The following is a 19,590-nucleotide window of genomic DNA, read 5'->3' as shown; positions in this document are numbered from 1 at the left end:
AAAAAGTATGAGAAAAGAAAGTTGATTTTTTCCAGGGTTGAAAATAAAAAAGTTGAAGTTCTACAGTACTCTAGAGAGAACTAAAATGTTAAGTAACAAAGCTGGAGAAGTGGAGTGGAGTGATAGCAAACTTGTCAGTGATGAAGGGAAAAAGGTGGGGAAATCTGTAGGTAGATAAAACAGGCTCTCACATCTTTCCAGACGAAGCCTGAGAAAGCTGTGGGACATCCAAGACAAGAAATTGGAGAAACAGAAAGGAATGTAGGCTCGACCAAGACCACAATTCTCTCCTATAAATAGAGTAGGAAATAACTGTGGTTCTCCTGTGGTGTCTGTGGTTGTTTTTTATTGTTTTTAAGAGTGATCACTTTTATGTATTTAAGCATCTGTGTGGTGAAACTATCACGGAACAGAGAGGAGGTTCTTATCTTTTCTGTTGGTTCACYTGAAAGTTTTTCAAGAATTGCCCCTTCCTGATGCAGATACCAAGCTGTACTGGTAAAATAGTGCTGTCTTTTCTGCTACTGTTGATCCATCTTGCAAATGTAAAGACTCTTTTATAGCAGCATGGGCCATTTCTTCCCAAGAACTTTATAAAAGTCAAGACAAAGGCTCTTGTTTTCTGTAAGTTCACATCATTTGCAAGGAAACCTTATTCCTGTGATGGCAACTGGACTTTTTTATTTTATTATTTGACTGATTTCTTGTATTCTGGAAATGTTCTGTAGTGTATTCTGGGCACCCAAGTCAAAGAACAGTTTGTATAAAAATTCCTCAGCCTAGCAGGGCCCCTGTTTTTAAAGTGAGCAGCACAGGAAGTTTTAATTAAGTGTTAAAGCTGGTGGTTCGCTTCCGTCCTTAATGTGACCCTTGCCAGCTCCAGCCCCCACTACATGGATATATTTTTTTTGGAGAAAAGAGCAGAAAAAAGGGCTTAACCCTTTTTATGACAGATGCTAAAGTCTTTATTATTTATATATATGGTATATGCTTATACGTATTGCTGTGTCCTTTTTCACACACAGTTAAAAGTCACTAAAAGTACACATCCATTAATTGACATAAATATGAATGCTGGTGTGATATGGCCCTTACTTAAAGAGTGTAGATGAATAGACATAAATGAGGACTGGCAGGAATAATGTGAAAGGCCACTCTCTACATCAGCCGAGGAGCTGACTGGGTGTGTATGATATCCACCAGGAGAGTGAACRGCTACTTTTTGTACAAATAACTAAAGGTGACTGCTGTAAAAAGTAAAGTTTAAATATTCGTAGCTTCTTGTATTTTTTTCATGGAAATTGTTGTCAGTTTTAGAAACTACCATTTCTATCTTCTCAGTCTCCCACCAGCTGCACCAGAGCTGCTGTTCATCTAGTACAGGAAGACTGACCTGGGCACACTGTGGAGTTCTTCAGTTAACTCCAAGGATCACTGTGACATGTTTTTAGATGTTTCCTGATTACTATTAAACATATTGCCCCATATTACTCGCGTTTGTCCCTGTTATAACCCATTTCTCTTAGGAGCAGCTACATTTCATTATGTGAGAATTAAATGATTTGAGGAATTAAAAATAGCAGTTGGGCTCCAGCAATACCAGCAGGCCTTCTGCTTAGTCCCTGTTCTATCTTTGTTCTTGGGGAATTGGCATCTGCTTAAACCTGCTCTTCTAAACACAGTCGTTTTTTATACATCCAGTGTTGTCTAAACGTTGCCATGGCTGGCTGCAATAAATTTGTAGAGGCGGTTCCTCCAACCCCCCGTGGATTGACGGAGGCTGAAGTCTGGCCGTTAGGCCACCTGTTTCTCAAAGTCAAGGATTCTGTTGCCCAGGAATGTGCTGCTAATTCAGGGAAATAGCTCTGCAGAAAAGATCAAAAGCATCACAAGCATTTTTTTCCTTTGCAGATTCCTGGTGTAGGATTTTTGGAAACATATCGTGGTAGTTAAAAATAGTCATGTATTTTCAAACAGAACTTCTCCAAGGTTGTTCTGAGAAATACAGTAGAGGGAACTTTTGTGTCTTCTGCTAAGCCTTTTCCTCTGCTTTACTTAGGGAGTCCATATCTTACCGTYAGGGTAGGTTTAGCATTTTAATCTGTTGAATGTTACTGTAGTAACAAATGGGCATCTTTTGGCTCCGACCTGTAGTATGTGTCCTCACAGCTGAATGTTAGTGTGAAGGAAGATGCTACCTGGAGCCATGCCAAACTGTACAGTGGTAGGCACCGGCTTAACTCCTTGGATTGCGTGTAGAGACAATTGGCCAAATCGCGGGTTTAGGAATGTCTAGAACTACATTTTTTTTTAACTTGCTATGTTTCTGTTGCTCATGTGTGAGCCTCAGCCCTCTGCTGGAAATCTTGTAAGATGCTCCTTCCTTCCTCCACTCCATTATAAAAATCACAGCTCAGCTTCTGCATKTTGCCTTTTAGAAAGAATGATTTACTACAGAGATGTTCTGCCAGGCTGTGTGTACTTAGATGTCTTTCTTTCCTTGCCTCATGATGAATTTTGCTCTTGGTTAAGATTCATTTTGCTACCTCAATTCTTTCCACGGATCCAGACTGTTATTAACCTATTATGCTTACCATTTATATATTATTATCAGTGAGATGGGTGCTGTGGGGTAATGGATTCTCTTTTGCAGAGTTTGCAGTCTAAATAAAATCACAGACAGAACCCTCCCCTGCCCCCCCATCATCCTACATAGGAAATAACATGATAAATAGAGCTAGACAGGACTAGGAGAGACCAACATGTACATCCCCCTGCCACAAGGCACTGTAAAGTACCCCTAAAGCTAACAGACGTTGTCTCACTTCGGGAGGGAAAGAGTCCCAGAACCGCTGCCTGCAGGGATGGAGAGGAGGCAGTATGTGCCTGTGTTCTGCCTGTTTGGTGGGTGTCCGTTGTGCCTGCTGAGACACGACGGCGACAGTCTGTCATCCTCGCAGTCCCTCCTGGTGTACTCTAATTCTCTGCCCTAAACTGTGGTGCTGAAACTTAGATGTCATCTGACTCTGAAAGAACAAGAGTCAATAAAGAGCAGCAGGGAGCTGACTTTAAAAGTAATTATTAAGAAAAACTGGGACACGTGAGCTTCACTGTAAAGACATTACTAGATTCAATTTGTTCATTGATCTCACTGTTCACTTATGCTGCAGTATCACTTTTTGATTACCTAAGTTGCTAGCCTCTACATGGATTAAATACAGGAAACAGAGCTATTGCATAAAGGAGACAGGGTAAATCCACAAGTATGTGGAGATTTCTGTCTATATTTGTAGATATCTTTCACTTGCATATTTTGATATTACCAAAGAATGGATGAATAACTTTCTTTTACCTTTCCTATTATTTATGTAAATTTTTTACATAAATTTACCCTTTATATAATACATTGCAAAGATACAGCTCTTTATTATGTTGTGCTTACATGAGGAAAAATRTGAAATTACAGATGACGGTATCTTTAACTTCCTTATTGTGCCTACATATTGGGATATATGTAATATAGAAGACAGCATTCTTTATCAGGCCATACTAGGTACAACAGATTGTCTGAACTTTAGGGAGATTGCTTGTGCTGTTGTTAAATTTGGTGCCATGGGCAAAAATTGTGCTTAGGTTAAATTTTGCATGGCATCTCTCAGGGATCGATTGTGGTTTTTATTCAAGGTACATTTTTAGCATTACCCAAACCTTCTCAAAGAAGGCACAAAAGAAAAAAAGAATTAAGAAGTTAATTTGAGGCCATGCAGAAAGTAAAAATTAAACTCTTGATTATTCTTCATCTTTTGGGGAAATTCATTCCTCATTTTTCTGAACCCTCACTACTAGAACAACTTTGTAGACTTCCRAAATAGGAGGATCAAAGTAACCCAAGTTTAAAGCATTGCTACGGAGCAAAAGTTATCTGATCAGGTTTACTTAGTTCAATTCCCATTTCTGAGTCATGTGCTGTCACTTTGCGTTCTCAGCAGAAACCCCTCTGCCTCTACATGTTTAAAAACAATACAGTGAAATATATCATGACACTTGATACTATCAAGAATGYGACAAATTCTTCTGTCGGGTTTGTGATGTAAGGATTGAAGCTGTTTGTGCGGCAGTTTGCTCTGGTGCCTACGCCTGTGTTTCTTTCTGTAGAACCCATAGAACTAAGCATCCTTTTACAGAGGATGTTAGGGGCTTGAGAAAAACTTTTTGTCCATGTGCTTCTTCATGACTTTTTAATTTCAAGCCTTCGGTGATGAGCTATAAATTTGTGGGAACAGGTATTTTAATTGATTATTCTGTGAAGGTAATATATCCRGAACATTTTACTCTTTAGCTTTTTAAGTAGAATTATTTTGATATATTTCCTATCTATCTGCACTAAATTGTGAGATGTTATCCAGGACCAGGTGAAAAGAAGGGAGCACATGGGTGGTATTGTCCCTCCAGCCACCAAAATAAGTCAATTAGGAAGAGGTGAAGCTATGGCCCTCAGGACATAAGGACATCAACTAAGAAGGAGACAGTGCATTAGGTCTGGTATCAGGCTTTTGCTGTAGCTCCCTTCCCATGGATTTTCGTAGAAAAGAACAGCTGTGTATGGCTACACCTCAAAACCTCCTTCAAATAACATGGCTATGAAATGACCATTRCTTTTTTTTGATCATACATATTTGAAAAACATAATGAGATCATTTGCTGATCTGCAGAGATCTCACTTTTWAGAACCCAGAAACAGCAATTTATTTGTACCATTTAAAATAAGTCTTTGATCACTCTATTTTATTTTTATAGTTAATCATTTAATAGGAAAATAAAGCACAACAATAGTCAGTACAAAACTTTCTTCTGAGAAATCTCTGCTATGTGAGTTCATTAAATTCTGAATTAMTGCTGCAAATTCAAGTTAAATTTGATATACAAGGTTTTCAACGCTATAGCTGATATTGGAGGAAATGCAGMACTACACACGAGCTGCTGCTTACTGTAATGAGTGATGTGAATACCATCTCTCCTTTTAGACATCTATACTCTTTCAAAAATACTGGTTTATATACAATTCCAGGGTGTTCTGGGAAGGGCYGTGTTCAGTAGGTGGACTAGACATTGATCACATTTTATACTTAATCACAACAGTGCACTGGCAACATAACTTTCAGTCTGGGAGCCCAAAATAGACAAGGGTCTCTCTGAGCAGCCAGGGAATGTGGAAATGAAATGCTCATGGGACTTGCTACACCCCTCGTTACTTATTTACTGAGCACAGCCATGGTTTCTGTCCAACTGTTCCTATCTTCAGTTTTCCTTAAGCAGAGATTTAGTGCCAATAATGTAGAGTTAGTGTGTTACGTGCTAACATCCAGTTAAGTGTCTGTTGAGACCAACGAATGGTTTCATTTGTATCCCAAATTAATGATTCTCCAGTGGCAGGATACTCTGTTGATATAAGTTACGCAAAGTTGAACATGTTGTTATTGTTTAACAAGTCGTAATTTAGGACCAGTCTCAGGCACAAATTACCCACTTCAGCTTTTCAAATGCTCTTAAGGGCTGATCCTGAAAAGCTGATCAGGAAACAATGAATATTTCTGTAAGTGTTTTTCAGAGAAATGAACCTTTACATTTTTTCCCCACAGAAGAGTTTTTCTTTTGAATGGAAAAAAAGAAAAAATTTGAAAAGCTGTATTTCAAAATGAAGTAGGAAAATTTCTAGAGACCTTACACTCGCCTCTGCCTCCTTAAACCGTGGCTGCTTGTTTGTTTAGAAATACGCTGGGTGGCAAATGCTGCGAGTTGTCGCGTTGTGCAACCTCTTCCCTCGCTGAACTCCCGGGAACCGAAGCTGCAAGTGGAGGGGCCGTGGCCCGTGCTGGCGGCAGCCCCCTTCGAGAGGGGGCCACGCACAGCCCCTGCTAGCGCTTAAAGCAGAAAGCCCGGATTAGCTTGGCAGGACTTCTGAGTCGCATGGGGTTGCCTGAAGCCGGTCTGAATACAAGGAGCCTTTACGCGCTCTTTGATGTGAYTAGAAGTTGGGGCGCCACAAGTTGGAGCTTTCTCGGGGGTGCTTGCTGCATGCATTTCCACTCCTATTTGGCATGTTGTGAGTGCAGCTGYGGATATGTTTTTGGAAAAAGATAATTAAATTTCTACAGGGATTTAACACTGTGCATGTACAATAAGAGCCAGGTGGGCACTGTGCGTATCTCTAGAATCTGTGCTTTTTTTGATATTTATGATAGCCATGCTAATACGAGGCCCCCTGCAACCATAGCATCAAAGTTCTTTTAAGTCTTGAATATTAACATCGTACTGTGAAGTAGAGAAATACTGCTAGTCCCATCCTTTCCAGGGAAGTGGCTGAGGCACAGAGAAATGAACGTTTTACCCAAGAGCAGAGAAGGGGATGCTAGAGAGGGAGCTGAGGCTAGTTCTCTAGCCATGGGTTAGTGCCCAAATTACCCTTTCCCTTGGAAACCAAAAAGAGGTTAAATTGTGTCCAAACGATGCATTTGTAACATAGAGGGTCTAATTTTCACATGTATGTGAGACCAATGTGAAAATGCATTTAGCTTTCTGTGGATTTATCTCTAATAATGAGGCTACATATGTCCCTGAGTCGTGACCATTACTTGAGTTCTGAAATATCCACCAAGTTCTGTCAATATCCTAAAATTAAATTTATGAGACGTTTTTATCCAAATAGTCAGAGGTGGTGTATGAACACTGGGAGCAACATATTATTTCTTCCAGAAAAGTACATTTTGATCAGGATATGTATTAAGGAAGGTATATTTTAAATAAAGCAGTTAAATTAGTGCGTATATCCTTCTGAGGGAAAGAGAATTTGGTATGTCTTATGTATGACATATATACATTTATATATGACATAAATACATTTAGGAAATAGTGCAAATGAGTAATAAAACTAATTTGAGGAAAAAAATAAAAACCTTTCAAATCCCAGGATTATAAAGATTATCAAAGGGTTGAAAATTGTAAGGCTTTTTCTAAACTTTATGAATGTAAAGTAAAAATGTTAAACTTGAGCTGAAAATGAGCTGAAAATACAAAGAATACCTTTTGCCTTATGAAACAGCTTGTGTTAGGCTTTTTCCTGGTTTCTGGATTGTATGTGAAGTCAACTGTAATGTTGGATAAGAGTTTGTGAAACATTTTAAAAAGTCACATGAAATCAATCTTTATTTTTCTTGCTTGGAAACTAATTTACTGGACAGAACATGGAGTCTTAAGTCAAAAGGAAAGTACTGGTTTCAATATAAATAGTAATTTTTCTGGGGAAACTCGTAAAACCCAGCTGTAAAATCATTGTAAAAGTTGGGAGTAGAGATCTTGCACCATAATAATGATGTTTCTCATAATTATGAGAACAATCAGAAACTTCCCATGGTTTCCAAGTGAAGACACCTACAGTGATAAGTTTAATTTTGATTTTTCTTTGAGAACAACATCTGGATCTGTCACAAGGAGAGCACTGTTTATAATTTACCCTGCTCTGTTTGTCTTGGCTGAGCTGAATGTACAGCTTTGCCTTTAGACAGTTTCCTTATTCAAGTCTGTGTCGAATATAGCCAATGTTCAACATACATCAGTGCCCATGTATGGGTTTCTATTTACATGAAGAGGAGTGGGGATGTTTGGGGTTGTTTTCTTTTGTTTTGTTTCTAATGTGCCCTACTATGCTTGTACAGGCCAGGGCATGTTTCCCAGTTCCTTTTCTTTCTAGCACAGACAAGAATAGAAACTCAATCTTCTGTGGTTGTTGTGTCAGTGTTTCCTGAAATATTTAATTACTGCAAGGTACATTTGAGAGCAGAGGAATGACTGAGTGATACYGGGGAAAGTAATAGTGAAAGGAGAATTAAATAAATGTATTTTGATCTGTATATAGAAATTCAGTAAAGTTGTTACATGTGTATATACATGAAACTCCGTATGTGTAGAAGCGAGGAAGGAGTGAGGAGCGTGTAGGTCTGATAGGAATCCTGTTGCTTATCCACCTTTATAAAGCACTTAGAAATCAGTGAATGAAAAGAGATAGAGAGGATCACTAGCTCTTAATCTAGCTTTTTCAGCAGAATTAAGAGACTGGTGGCCAGATTCATCTAACAAAGCAACTACTGCTTCCACAGGCTGTTCTGGTGCTTGAAATGCTTTGCATGTGCAACATGATGAGCCATGATGCTCCCATCTTGCCAGGCAACAAATGCTACCTAGAGATGCACGTTAACAGGAAGCTTTCTGGTATCTGACTGAAACATTTGTTTTTGCATCAGTGCATGTGAGGAAGATAGTTGTGAAAGTAAACCTTTTCTTTCTGACAGCAATTTAGTTCTGTGGATTTTTATTTTGTCATGCCAGCTTATAATTAAAAGAAAGTGCTCTTCTTTTTTAGCAGAGAGAAATGACAGATCTGAGTAAAGAATGCTTACTTTTACTCTTAAGTGACAACACCAGCCTTGACTGAGTTTAGGAAAAGATAATCACTGAGGAGGATCTACTTCATTTTATCAGTCTGAACTATTCTTTTCCTTAGAATATTGCATGTAGTGAATGGAACAGCAGAGCTGAGACTGTTTACGGGGAAACCTAAAACTAAACCTATTTTTTTGTTTTCAAGAGTCAATTAAAAACACTGAGGGAGGACGGTCAGTCCCCAAACTGTGGGTAGGTTTCCCAAGTTTCCTGGCTGCCTGTTTATAACCCTTTCCAGTGGGAGTGTTTCCCCTGGCAACGGCGGAGATGGAGAGGGAAGAGTTCCTGTAGGTGGGCAGGCTCTGTGGGAGTTAGAGCCWGCAGCCCGCAGGCTGGCATTTAGTTTAGGGATGTTTCAGAACAAATAACGGCCTTACATGAGTGTAAAACCAGTTTTGGGCTTTGATAGTTGGCTATGCCACAAACACTTTCTATGTGGTGTTTCAAAATTGCAGTTATTTTTTGATGCTTTTGTGGAGGGAGTATAACAAGGGATTGCTCAGTTTGGACACTGTAATGTTCTCGAATAAGATAATCACTGCAAATATCTGTCACTACATTTTTCTTCTTTCACACAATTTCCCCCTCTTTGGGGTAGGAAGGAAATAAGAGACGTGAAACTGCCATCTTTCCTGCTTTCCTTCTACTATGTTAAGCATTGCTGGCAGAGCATATGAGAAATCAGAATTGTCAGCCAAAAACCAGTCATAGCTCACAGAGAAAAAGAAAATATAYGCTCCCCTTTGGCAGATCTGCAATCTCTTCACATCTGCTTAAAGGGCTTAAACAATATGTGGACTCGGCCCAAAAAGGGCTGTCGGAGTCTCAATGAAAGCTTGCTGCTGAATAATATAATTTCAAGGAGGCAGCTGTACTTCGTGTCAGAAGTCACCACAGTGCAGGCTCATTAGATTTTTGCTAAGCTGAGATCTAGCCAGAAACTTTGCTGCTATCCTGGATATTTATGTATGTAAAAGTTCTTATTACTATGCTACTATTTCAAGATAGTTAGATAGCTCCATCACTTTATGCACAAGAGCATCTTTCTGCATAAAGTAATATTTGATGATTATTAACTGTTCGTAGATCAGTGCTGATGCAGCAGAAGCTAGAGACAGGATTCTCCCTTGGAACTTTGATAGGCAAAATTCATTAAATGTTGTACTGCAGGAGACCCTTCTATTTAAATAATCAACATAATTTCTGATACATTAGACTAATTCCTAAGATAAAGTGGTGTACCACATTCAGGCCAATGGCCAGAAAGTGTTGTTCACACAGCTTGTATATGTTGTTTGATGTATCATTCAATGATATGTATTGATATATATCATTGATATTATCGTCAGTGATATTATATTGATATATAATTTCAATAACTATCTTACATTGAGTTTTTACAATATGAAAAATCAAGGATTGCATCCCTCAAACATTATTATTTTTATTCTCAGCAATTCTCTGGCAAGCAGAAGATAGCTCCTTTTTAGAGTATTCAGTACCTTTGCTTCTTTGAGACTACAAAGTGCCAAGTGGAATATAAGCCCTTTTCCCCCAGAACTGGAGGGCAATTATAAATCATTTTCATGTAGGACACCAGCTAGTTATCTTATGAGAAACACTCTGAATTTCTGCCAAGTCCAGATTTTAACAAGTTCAGCTACGGACTGTGCTCTGCTTTTTATTTTCTTCCTGAATTTGCCCTAATTTCTTTCTTTTTTTCTTACTGAGCTCTATTTTTCCTAAAAATGAACTAATTATTTGTTTTCCTGTCATTCTGCCRTGTAACTCTAAGTCTCACTGATGATACTATATAAATAATAATAAAAGAAGAAAATTACGCAGAGTTGTGGAATATTAGAAATTAACTTGRAAGAATAAAAATCGAAGACCTTTAAGTACAGGTGATAGAAACAGACGGGAGATTAGTGCTTTTGTTTGGTGTTTATTCTTGAAGAGTGAACTTTGGCTTTCCGGCAAAGTCACTAACCACCTCAATAAAAGAGCTATGTTGAAAACTTGAAAGGGTTATTGAAYACTGAAGACGGAAACTGGTGTAGGTTGACTGCAGTATCATGCGCTGCGGATGAACGAACCTTTGGACTGCACCCCGTTACAAGCTTTAAGATCTGAATGTTACAGGGAGTCTGTTCTTTTTGATCTATACCTCTTTTGGGGAATCTGTTCTCAAGGTATAGTTAGATTGGTAAGCGTTTTGAAATATGCCACAATGTTTATAATTGAAATCCCAGTTTTATAGTCCTGATTACTTTTTGGCCTTACAGAAGAGAGTATTTTTTCATTATTATTTTTATCGACAATAAATGAAACTGACTCGAGAGAAATCCGTGCTGGAGCTTGTCTGACAGCTCTCACTCATACTTTTTTCTCACATTGAGAAGGGTGGGAAGCGTGGGCTGGGAGCTCAGCCTCCAGAACACCACGCAGCCCTCACTSCTGTATTTCTGAGAGTGGGCAGGAGCTGCAGCAGATATAGAAAATGCTCCTTTCACGGTCCTCTGAGATCTCTCCACGCTTGAAAGAAAGAAATGTAGTTACCCGGTAGCAGGTATGGAGATGTGTCTACATCTATAAAATGGAAGTAGGATTTGATTGGAGCGTCCTGGGAGTTAATAAATTAGTGTTTGCAAGGTGTTCAAACATAGATAGTCTTTTTTTATCTCTTACTGATTACCGTGGCAAAGGCAAAAAGTGCTCCGGGGGGGTTATGATGCAGAGGGCTTCTGCGTGGTTACGTAACGCAGGATGTTTCCTAGAGCTCTGTGGCTTGCGAGATCCCGGGGTGCCGGCGCTCCGGCTCCCGCGGGGAAGCGCTCCGGTCTGGGGAGGTCGGCAGCTCTGTTTCTTCCAAATACAACAGCAAAGCTTTGGCAGTAGCTTGTTGGGAAACTAAGCATGAAGCTACCGCTAAATCTCTGTTGGGATGTTGAGACACAGGGAAGAAATGGCTAGCTCCTCCACCACTTCTGGGGTTGGCTTTGAGAAGCAGAATTTGCATCCAGCCTGTTTATGGCAGTTGTTGTCATTATCATTCAGAAATGTTGTGCAGGCCCTGTCTGGCCAAAATCCATTTTATCCCATGCACTTCAGCACAGTTGTACCAGCTCTGTGAAGGGCAAGATTTGCCCCATAGCGAGAAACCGCAGTTGTCTGTCATTTCTGACATCCAGAGAATTTTGTGAGTAAACATTTCTTGGATTCCGGCTGGGGTTTCCAGTTACAGTTCTTACATTTGACTGCTTTTGTGGCTGGAAATTTTGCCAGCTGTCAGCTTAAGAACAAGTGGTAGTCTGCCTTCTCAAGCAAATGTGGCCTCCACGTTTATTTTCGGTTTCATGTTTGTTATATTTACTGTAGGTTAAAAATCCTGGCATAATATCGTTGACCCTTTAGTAAGATATATAGTGATCATCTTTCATGGTTAGAGTATTAAATAACTTGCTTCACGTAAGTACAAATAACAAAGTCCCGATGAAGTAATATCTGATCTTTTTAAGATCTTAGCAACTTAGGTATTTTCATATTGTTATGGTTTCCAGGTCATGAGCCAAGGGGCTTTCTATGTGATACAAAGACTGAGTGCATTAAAACGTGGCAGGGGATTAAAGTAAACATGTATTAAAATGCAYATTCTTTTTTTGTCTCTTTTTGTTTTTGAATAGATTGAAAACATAGATGCATGCCTGAGTTTCTTGGCTGCTAAAGGAATTAACATACAGGGGCTGTCAGCAGAAGGTGAGTCAATCTCTTGTTTAAACTTTCATTATAAATGAGAAACTGAAAATACTGCCTGTGATTTTAACCAGAATATGGAGTGTAAGGGAAGATTTAATTATTACGAATAATTTAAAATTTTGATGTTCTTTACTCCTTTTTTCCCTGTCTCAGTATGAAAAGTAGGTAATATATAAACTCTGCACTGTGGACTTGTAAAAATAATCAATGAGGCTGAATTAGAATTCAGTCACTTTTGTTTATTTCTGTTAAATCAGAGAAAATTCTCATTTAAGTTCTGTAACTGACCCATTGATTAGAGTGTAGGCTTTACAGATGCTGAAAGTGAACTGTTGGGAGTTGTCTGTCTTTTGAGAGTGAAATTACTTATTTCCTCATTGTTTAATTACATTCTTACCTAAAAATTATCCTGCTTTTGTTGCTTTTCTTTGATTTCTTTTTAGAAACAATAAAATCCAAATGTTCCAAAGCAAAAAAAAAAAAAAAARAARRAARRAAARAAAAAAAAGGATTTCTGAGCTCCAGTTAAATACTCTGCTTGCGAAGACCTCAGAATTTCTTAAAGACCTAATCATGACTCAGCGTACTATATTTCTTTATGCCAGTGAGTGGCATGTGTCAGGAGGTTTAGTACCTGTTGGCTGAGAAGCTGTCTATCTGCTGTCCTATGAAAAGGTCAAACTGAGGTCTGTAATCCTCAGGACCAGCTTTCACTTACACTTTCACTTGAGTATGCTGGAAAAGCAATTGTGTTCAGTAGCTATTTAATGCAAACTTTGAATATATTATATTACAGTTCCTTCAGTATTTCATAGAGCAAAGAATTGGATGCGCAACATAAGGGAGGGACTTCATACTAGAATGAGTGACTAAGTCTCTTTGTAAACTCAATTTTGAAAAGTAGGTTATACAGTCAAATCATGCATATGCTTTTTCTTGTGTGTGAATAACTTAATTGCTTGTATACTTACAGCCATGATTTCTTCCTCTGAAAGAATTCTGTTACCTAAACAAAGAAGGCAAGAAAAATATGAAAGTAGGGTAATACATTTTATTGGAGTAGCTGATATAAATGGAAAAAATAAACAAAATTCTATATTCAGGGCAATGAAGACTTCTGTGCCCTCAATGTTTTCTGTAGACTAAAACTTGTGCATTTTCTTTAATTATTCTAACAAGTCTAAGATCTTCTCCCTACCTTGTCTTACCTATATTCTTATACAATCACAGCTATAACAACCTTTCCCCTTTAAAAAACAAAAATAGAAAAAGRTAAGTGAGGGTCTTACAGGTCACATGAATCTACAGAATTTCAGAAAGATGAGTGGGTCTTCTCTGAACAGAAAACGTTCCCTCTCTTGGCCTCGACTGTGCATCCCCTGCAGGCTRTGAACGTTCCCGGGCACAGTGCGCAGGAGTCAGGAGACGTCATGAGCCTGGGTATTTAGTCTCTTATTTTAGTTATATGGTGTTGCCACATATACCTGTGTCACACATATATATATATTCTTATATACATAAAGCAAGTACTTTGCATTTGCTGGATGCAGAGAAGGAATCCCTCTCATGGAGTAAAGTTTCTTATTCATATAGAGCAGATGCATTTTTGCACCCTGAAAATGTAATTTAAAGGTAGTTAGTGGTGCTAGAATAATATTTTTATAGCCAGTCTAGTGCTCACAAATTGCTACTACCACCTTTGTTTCACAGAATGGATTTTTAAGGGGTTGAAAAAGCTGCACTAGAGTTTAATTTAAATTTGATATTATTCTATTCAGTTTATTATTTTCTCTGGGTTTTCTGTTCCTATCTTCTTTATTGAGCTGGTCTGTGAGCTATATGTGATCTGATCATGATTTCAAGTCTTAGCTGAAACAGTTTCCCATACTAACAGTGAATTATTTAAATGAAATATGTTCTAGGTACCCTACAGTGGATGAACCGTTCAGAGAAACCATCATGCACACAARTTCTATATATGTACATTACATTTTAAAATTACTAGAAAAATAACAAATTTAATGTTTATAAAATTAGTGTAAAATTWAATATTAAAAAATTAAAACTTAAAAACCCTCACAACTACAAATTACATTTTGGCAACTTGGAGAATACCTTGAAGAATTCCTTGTTGTCATCTACAGAATACCTCATCCTATGAGGTCTGTGAGAACTTACATGCCACTTATGTCCAAAAAGTCCAATAGCGGACTTTTTTCTTTTCCTCCAAAGAGAACCTTTAATATAGGTAGCCCAAATACTGCCTACTTTAGCTACCTAGATAGCTCCATCAGAAGGACTGTCATGTCAAGAAAAAAAAAATACAGGCTAAAACTTCTAACTGTGGAAAGTTTGTTTACCAGGAAATGGTTAACCTTGATAAGATATGTAAGTATTGTTGAAGTGAAATGCATTCCATATTATTTACCTGTCTCAGTACAATGCAAGATCTAAGCCAAGTAGCAAATTAGTTGATGAGAAAACTCTGTGTGCTAAGCTGGCAGTGTGGGGAAGAGACAACATGTTTAATGTTCGTTGCTCTCCTGCCAAATCACAAGTCAGCCTCAGCAGGATATAGGCTATCCAACAGCTTCTGCCATTTTATTTCTTTTCTATCACATTTTGTTCTTTCTAGGAACTAACGTATTAAGTTCTATGGAAGGTAAAAAGAAACCAGTAATGTTTGCTACCATCTATAATGAGTACATTTACTGGCTCAACCACTAACATTAATGGAAACGAATGACAAATAAAGAGTGGGGGAGTGAAGGAACATTTTTCATAACACTTGATTTCAACAATAAATGAAATTTCTGTTCTGATAGACACTCCTTGCCTGTGTTGAGAAAGGAGGTGGGAACTGAGCAAGAGAAAACACAGMGCCACTTAAAATAAATAGAGCCATAACCAAGGAAGCCAGTGTTTCTACACAAGTTGCCAAGACCTGCTAGGTCAACTGCAAGTAATTTTGTTTACTCCACTGGCAGATCTTCATCTAAGAGGAAGCAGAAGATTCTGATTGCTCCTAAGTGGACACAAATTGTGAAGCCTTTCCTGGATTTCCTGAGAATTTGTATGCTACAATAGTGCAGCTTTAGTATGGAACGATGTTGATAATGATTCAAAACGAGAATCTTGATGATTCCTGAATGTTGAAATGATTTTGGACGTGATGTTTAATATCCTGCCAGTATTAAAAAATCCTGTTTCAATATGCATGTGCCACATAGATGTAGTATTTTTTATGGGTCAGTACGGTGAGGATGCTAACGAGCTGTAGTCACTGATGATGACCATACTATGCTGCAGAGAGGCCCCTCTGTCACAGCAATGTGGAGGCAAAAAGGCACTCCCAACTCAAAGATCCTAAAATCCCTGTTTGTAGTTACTGAAGAAAACTTGGTGGAGATGCTAGAGAACTCTTTCCTCCTCTTGCTTTTGATGTTGTTTTTGTTGTCTCTCCCTCTGAGCTCTGTGCCTGTACCCATGTTCTTCGTGATTCTCATACAGAGCCACATCTTAGACTCTTGAAATTCTGGCCCTCCAGTTAATCTTTCTGTCCTTCACACGGTATTTCCTCACTGCCAAGATTTTGAAGATTATGGAGACCATAAATGTGCAATAGAAACTCAAACTGACTTCATGATAGCAGCTGCACCTCCTCTGTGTAACAGATTAGCTGGATAGCGATCAGCTGAGCAAATCATAAAACCATGAAGTGATGAAAGAAAGCATCTTGCTAGACTTTGGAACAACCACTACTGAACTTAGCTGTTTCCTCTGAAATGAAACTCATGCTTTTATAGATAAATGAATTTCAGTGTACATACAGTGCAAGCAGAGCCACTAATCTGTTTTAGTTCTTTTCCTTAGCGATGTCGAGGCAGATGTTTTTTCCACAGCACAAATATCTCACAGTGCTACCTTAAACATACCTGAGACACTTACTGTGTTGCCAAGTTTTGATTCTGTCACGCTGAGCCTGTGTATTGCTCGGATGCCTTTGGTCCGACTAGTTTTCTGTTTTGTTGGCCTTTCTGCTGGCATTCTGTACAAGCTTTCTGGTACTGAGCTGTTATGGAAATAGGCTCTGGATAGTCCATGATCTGCTACCTTCTACTCTCAAGCTTTTTCTGGAATTTCTTTTTTCCAAAATTCTACTTTGTGAGTGCTCTGAAGTTCAATTTACTCCATCCCAAAGTGCCCGGTACAGTGAAAGAACACATTTATATACACTTTTCAAAAAAATTACTCTTTAAACTACCAGAAGAGATGTGCGGATCTAGGGGAAAAAATAATGCTTAGAGTCAGCACAGAGYATGGACTGACTGAAGCTGACTCACTACACTTCATGATATATCCTGGATTAGCTAGGATGTACATCTGCTTCTCAAAATTTTGTTTCAAATTCAGACCTATATGTCTCAAATGTGTTTCTTTCTCTCACCTGCTATCATTTCCTATGGACAGAATTTCCAACTTGTTTAATTTTGTTTTCTTTAGTAGGCCATCTTGTCTCCCCTGTTACATGAACTAAAGAAGGGTTGGTTGTCACTGTCTGCACAGCCCCTCTGTGGTCAACCAGAAAAGGCTTGTGCAAAGCAATAGAAGCAGGCATCCACTATCTCTGGGGATGAATAATGTATATATGTGAGAACCCTATTTTCTGTCAGGGTAGATGAAAATTAATGAATATGTAGTGATTCTCAATTTTTACTCCTGCTAACTCTAGTCATTGTAAACTTGCTCTTTTTATTCTTAGTGCCACAAGCTTTGCAGAATCAGACACAAAATAAGCTCTTGACTGAATAACAGTAATAGATCTTTTTTCTTCATTGTTTTGCTTTGTTTTGTATTTCATATATAATAAGTAGTACCTGATATGCATATTTTGTAAAAAAGTCAAGATACTTCATTTGTTAGTGTCATAAAAATCAGATAATGACATTTCTGAAGTAATCTATTCAACAAATCTTTCTTTTCTTTACCTTTTCTTCTTCCTTGCCYGGTTTCTGTTGAGTCCATTGTATTTTTGTGAATAAGGAAGAGGATGACAGACAACCTGTAAAGGTGGAAGTTAAAACTGTAGGTGTAACAWGTAGCAATGGAGATGTTAAAGAATGGAAATTTCCAATTGGTGAATCTGGATGGATTCCCTTCAAAACAAATTCCAGTTTCTTCTAAAACATCTGGAGTGTTTRTTTCAAGTATACAGAATCAGTCTTTTGGGGCTCCAAGTTTGAAATGAGTGGGTTACATGTCCATCCTTATCCAAGTTAATGTGCATATTTAAGCTAACACATGGACAAGAAGGGACCTAAAGCAGGAAGCAATTCAGACCATCCTAACTGGCAGAGTTTAATGAGGTTGAAGTACTCTCTTTGTACAAAGTGCGGGGGCAAACTGCCAGGTGAATTACCTTGGTCTATCTTTAAGATAACAGAACTTTTTCTAAAAGTATGTTTTGAAATATTTTGCTTAAAACCTACAGGGAAAGGCGCTACTTCTTTTGAAATTCTTTAAAGAAATTTTTCTTTTCATCATTATTTTTTGTCACCCTGGAGAAATGTTAAAAGCAGACTTCTGATAAATACAGCAGAGATGCACAGTTAGAGAGAGCAACAGGTTTTAGATGGAGCTATTGTTACGGTTGCCTCTCACTTCACATTGAAAGTGAGTTTTTGTTTCCAACTGCGTATCAATTTCCTAAGTATAAATGTGTAGATCCATGGTAATTTTTTTCCTTCTGGCCTGTATTTGTGCAGTTAAGCTTCTCAGTGCCTCTGGGAATGTTTAGTTACGCTTCAGCTTGTGACTGAGTGGTACTTTCCTTACAATTGCCATGAATAATTATAGTTCTCTACTGAAGATAGGGAGAACCTTTTTACTGTCTTTACTGCCTATTTTATTTTACTGTCTACTTCCATTAGCTGTCCTCCCTAACTAAACACAGGTAGATTAGACAAGGAAACTGCCTGTTGATGGAAGCGGTAGAAGATTGAGTTTGTGGCATGATACTGCATGGGAGCAGGGATAGCCTGAGAAAAAGAGAACAGGCAGGTTTCGCTGGGATCCCACTGTCCGGGAAGAGACTAAAATTGGCTAAGCRCAGGAAGACAGAGTGACTGATCAAGGGCCCCAGGACTGAGAACCATTTGAACAAGGGAATGGGGACAGTAGTGAGAAAAAGTGCTGGGGAAGGGGCCAGATTGCAGGGAGGAAAAAAAGAACAAGGAGATTAAGCCAAGGAGCAGAAGAGGAGAGGAATATCCTGGGTCTGAGTAATGAGCTGGGCCACTTAGGTACAGTGTATAAGGCACTGAGGAGATGAGCATGGGCTGAAACAAAATTAAGGAAGAAAGTAAATTAGATTAATGGCTACAAAGGAAAAGTGGATCGAGAGGGGTTAGACAAGGAGATCCAAGTTGGAAGTTAATGTAGAAAGGSGAAAAAAATTTTAAGAGGTGAGGCTAAGCTTTGCTGGGTAAAGGGCTTGGGGATTAAGATCTAAAACAAGTAAGGCAACAAAGGTGAGCAATGGGAGGAGAAAGGTGCCTGAAAGAGGAATAAAGCATAAAATGGAACTGTTACAAAGTCTAAGCAAACTTTCAWCCAGAATTGGGAACAGAAATAAGGATTCTAATTCTCACCCTCTGCTTGGCCACTGTCTTGCCATGTTTGCTTCTCATCCCCCTCTTGCACTAGACCATGCAGAGATACTAGAAAGCACGGAGCAACAGTAAGTTTTATTAGCTCAAGTGCTCTATCAAGTGCTTTCAAAAATTAAACTGTTTAATGTGATAGTGATTTTATTTATTTACACAACTCACTTTTTAAATTTAGGAAATTAAACATGATAAATGATTTAATCACCGCATGTTATTAAAGTTGTCCATAACACCAAACTGGTCCTCATGTGTATGCATTACGATGTAGTTCTTAACTGCATGTTCTTGTACTTGTTTTTAATCACTGTGTTTTTGTTTGTTTGTAATTTTTTATGTTATATATTGCATAAAAGAACAGGAAGACTTTTAAGAACTAAAAAATGCATACATTCACTGTCAAGCTACCTTTAGATACATTAGGTACGTCCATTCTTTATTACCTTGTGATGATTTAAAACTGGTAGTTATGTGCTTTAATACAGGAGTTTCACACAGTAAGCTGATCTCCTGTTTGCAAAACTTGCATCAGATTTTCTTAAAGGAAACAATTAGTTTGATATATGAGAAATGATACGATGGTATGTGATAACTGAGCAATTTCTCCTCCTCATGAAAATTTAGAACTGTGCAATCATTTACACTGTGATGTTATTAATACATTTGTTGTTGT

At 38.3% G+C, this 19,590-nt stretch overlaps 1 protein-coding gene across 1 annotated transcript in view; it reads left to right on the top strand.

The window, feature by feature from the left end:
* The window catches only part of NAV2 (neuron navigator 2), a 245,917-nt gene that overhangs the window by 79,622 nt on the left and 146,705 nt on the right, over nt 1-19,590 (top strand). Inside the window, exon 4 of the mRNA XM_085300906.1 lies at nt 12,180-12,252. Within this exon, the coding sequence (XP_085157032.1) occupies nt 12,180-12,252 (73 nt within the window). The remainder of the gene's footprint in view (nt 1-12,179; nt 12,253-19,590) is intronic.

Source organism: Rhea americana, unplaced genomic scaffold, assembly GCF_003343005.1.
Source record: "Rhea americana isolate MKP2758 unplaced genomic scaffold, rheAme1 scaffold_17, whole genome shotgun sequence".
Classification (NCBI taxonomy): domain Eukaryota; kingdom Metazoa; phylum Chordata; class Aves; order Rheiformes; family Rheidae; genus Rhea; species Rhea americana.
This window is presented reverse-complemented; position numbering and strand designations above follow the sequence as displayed.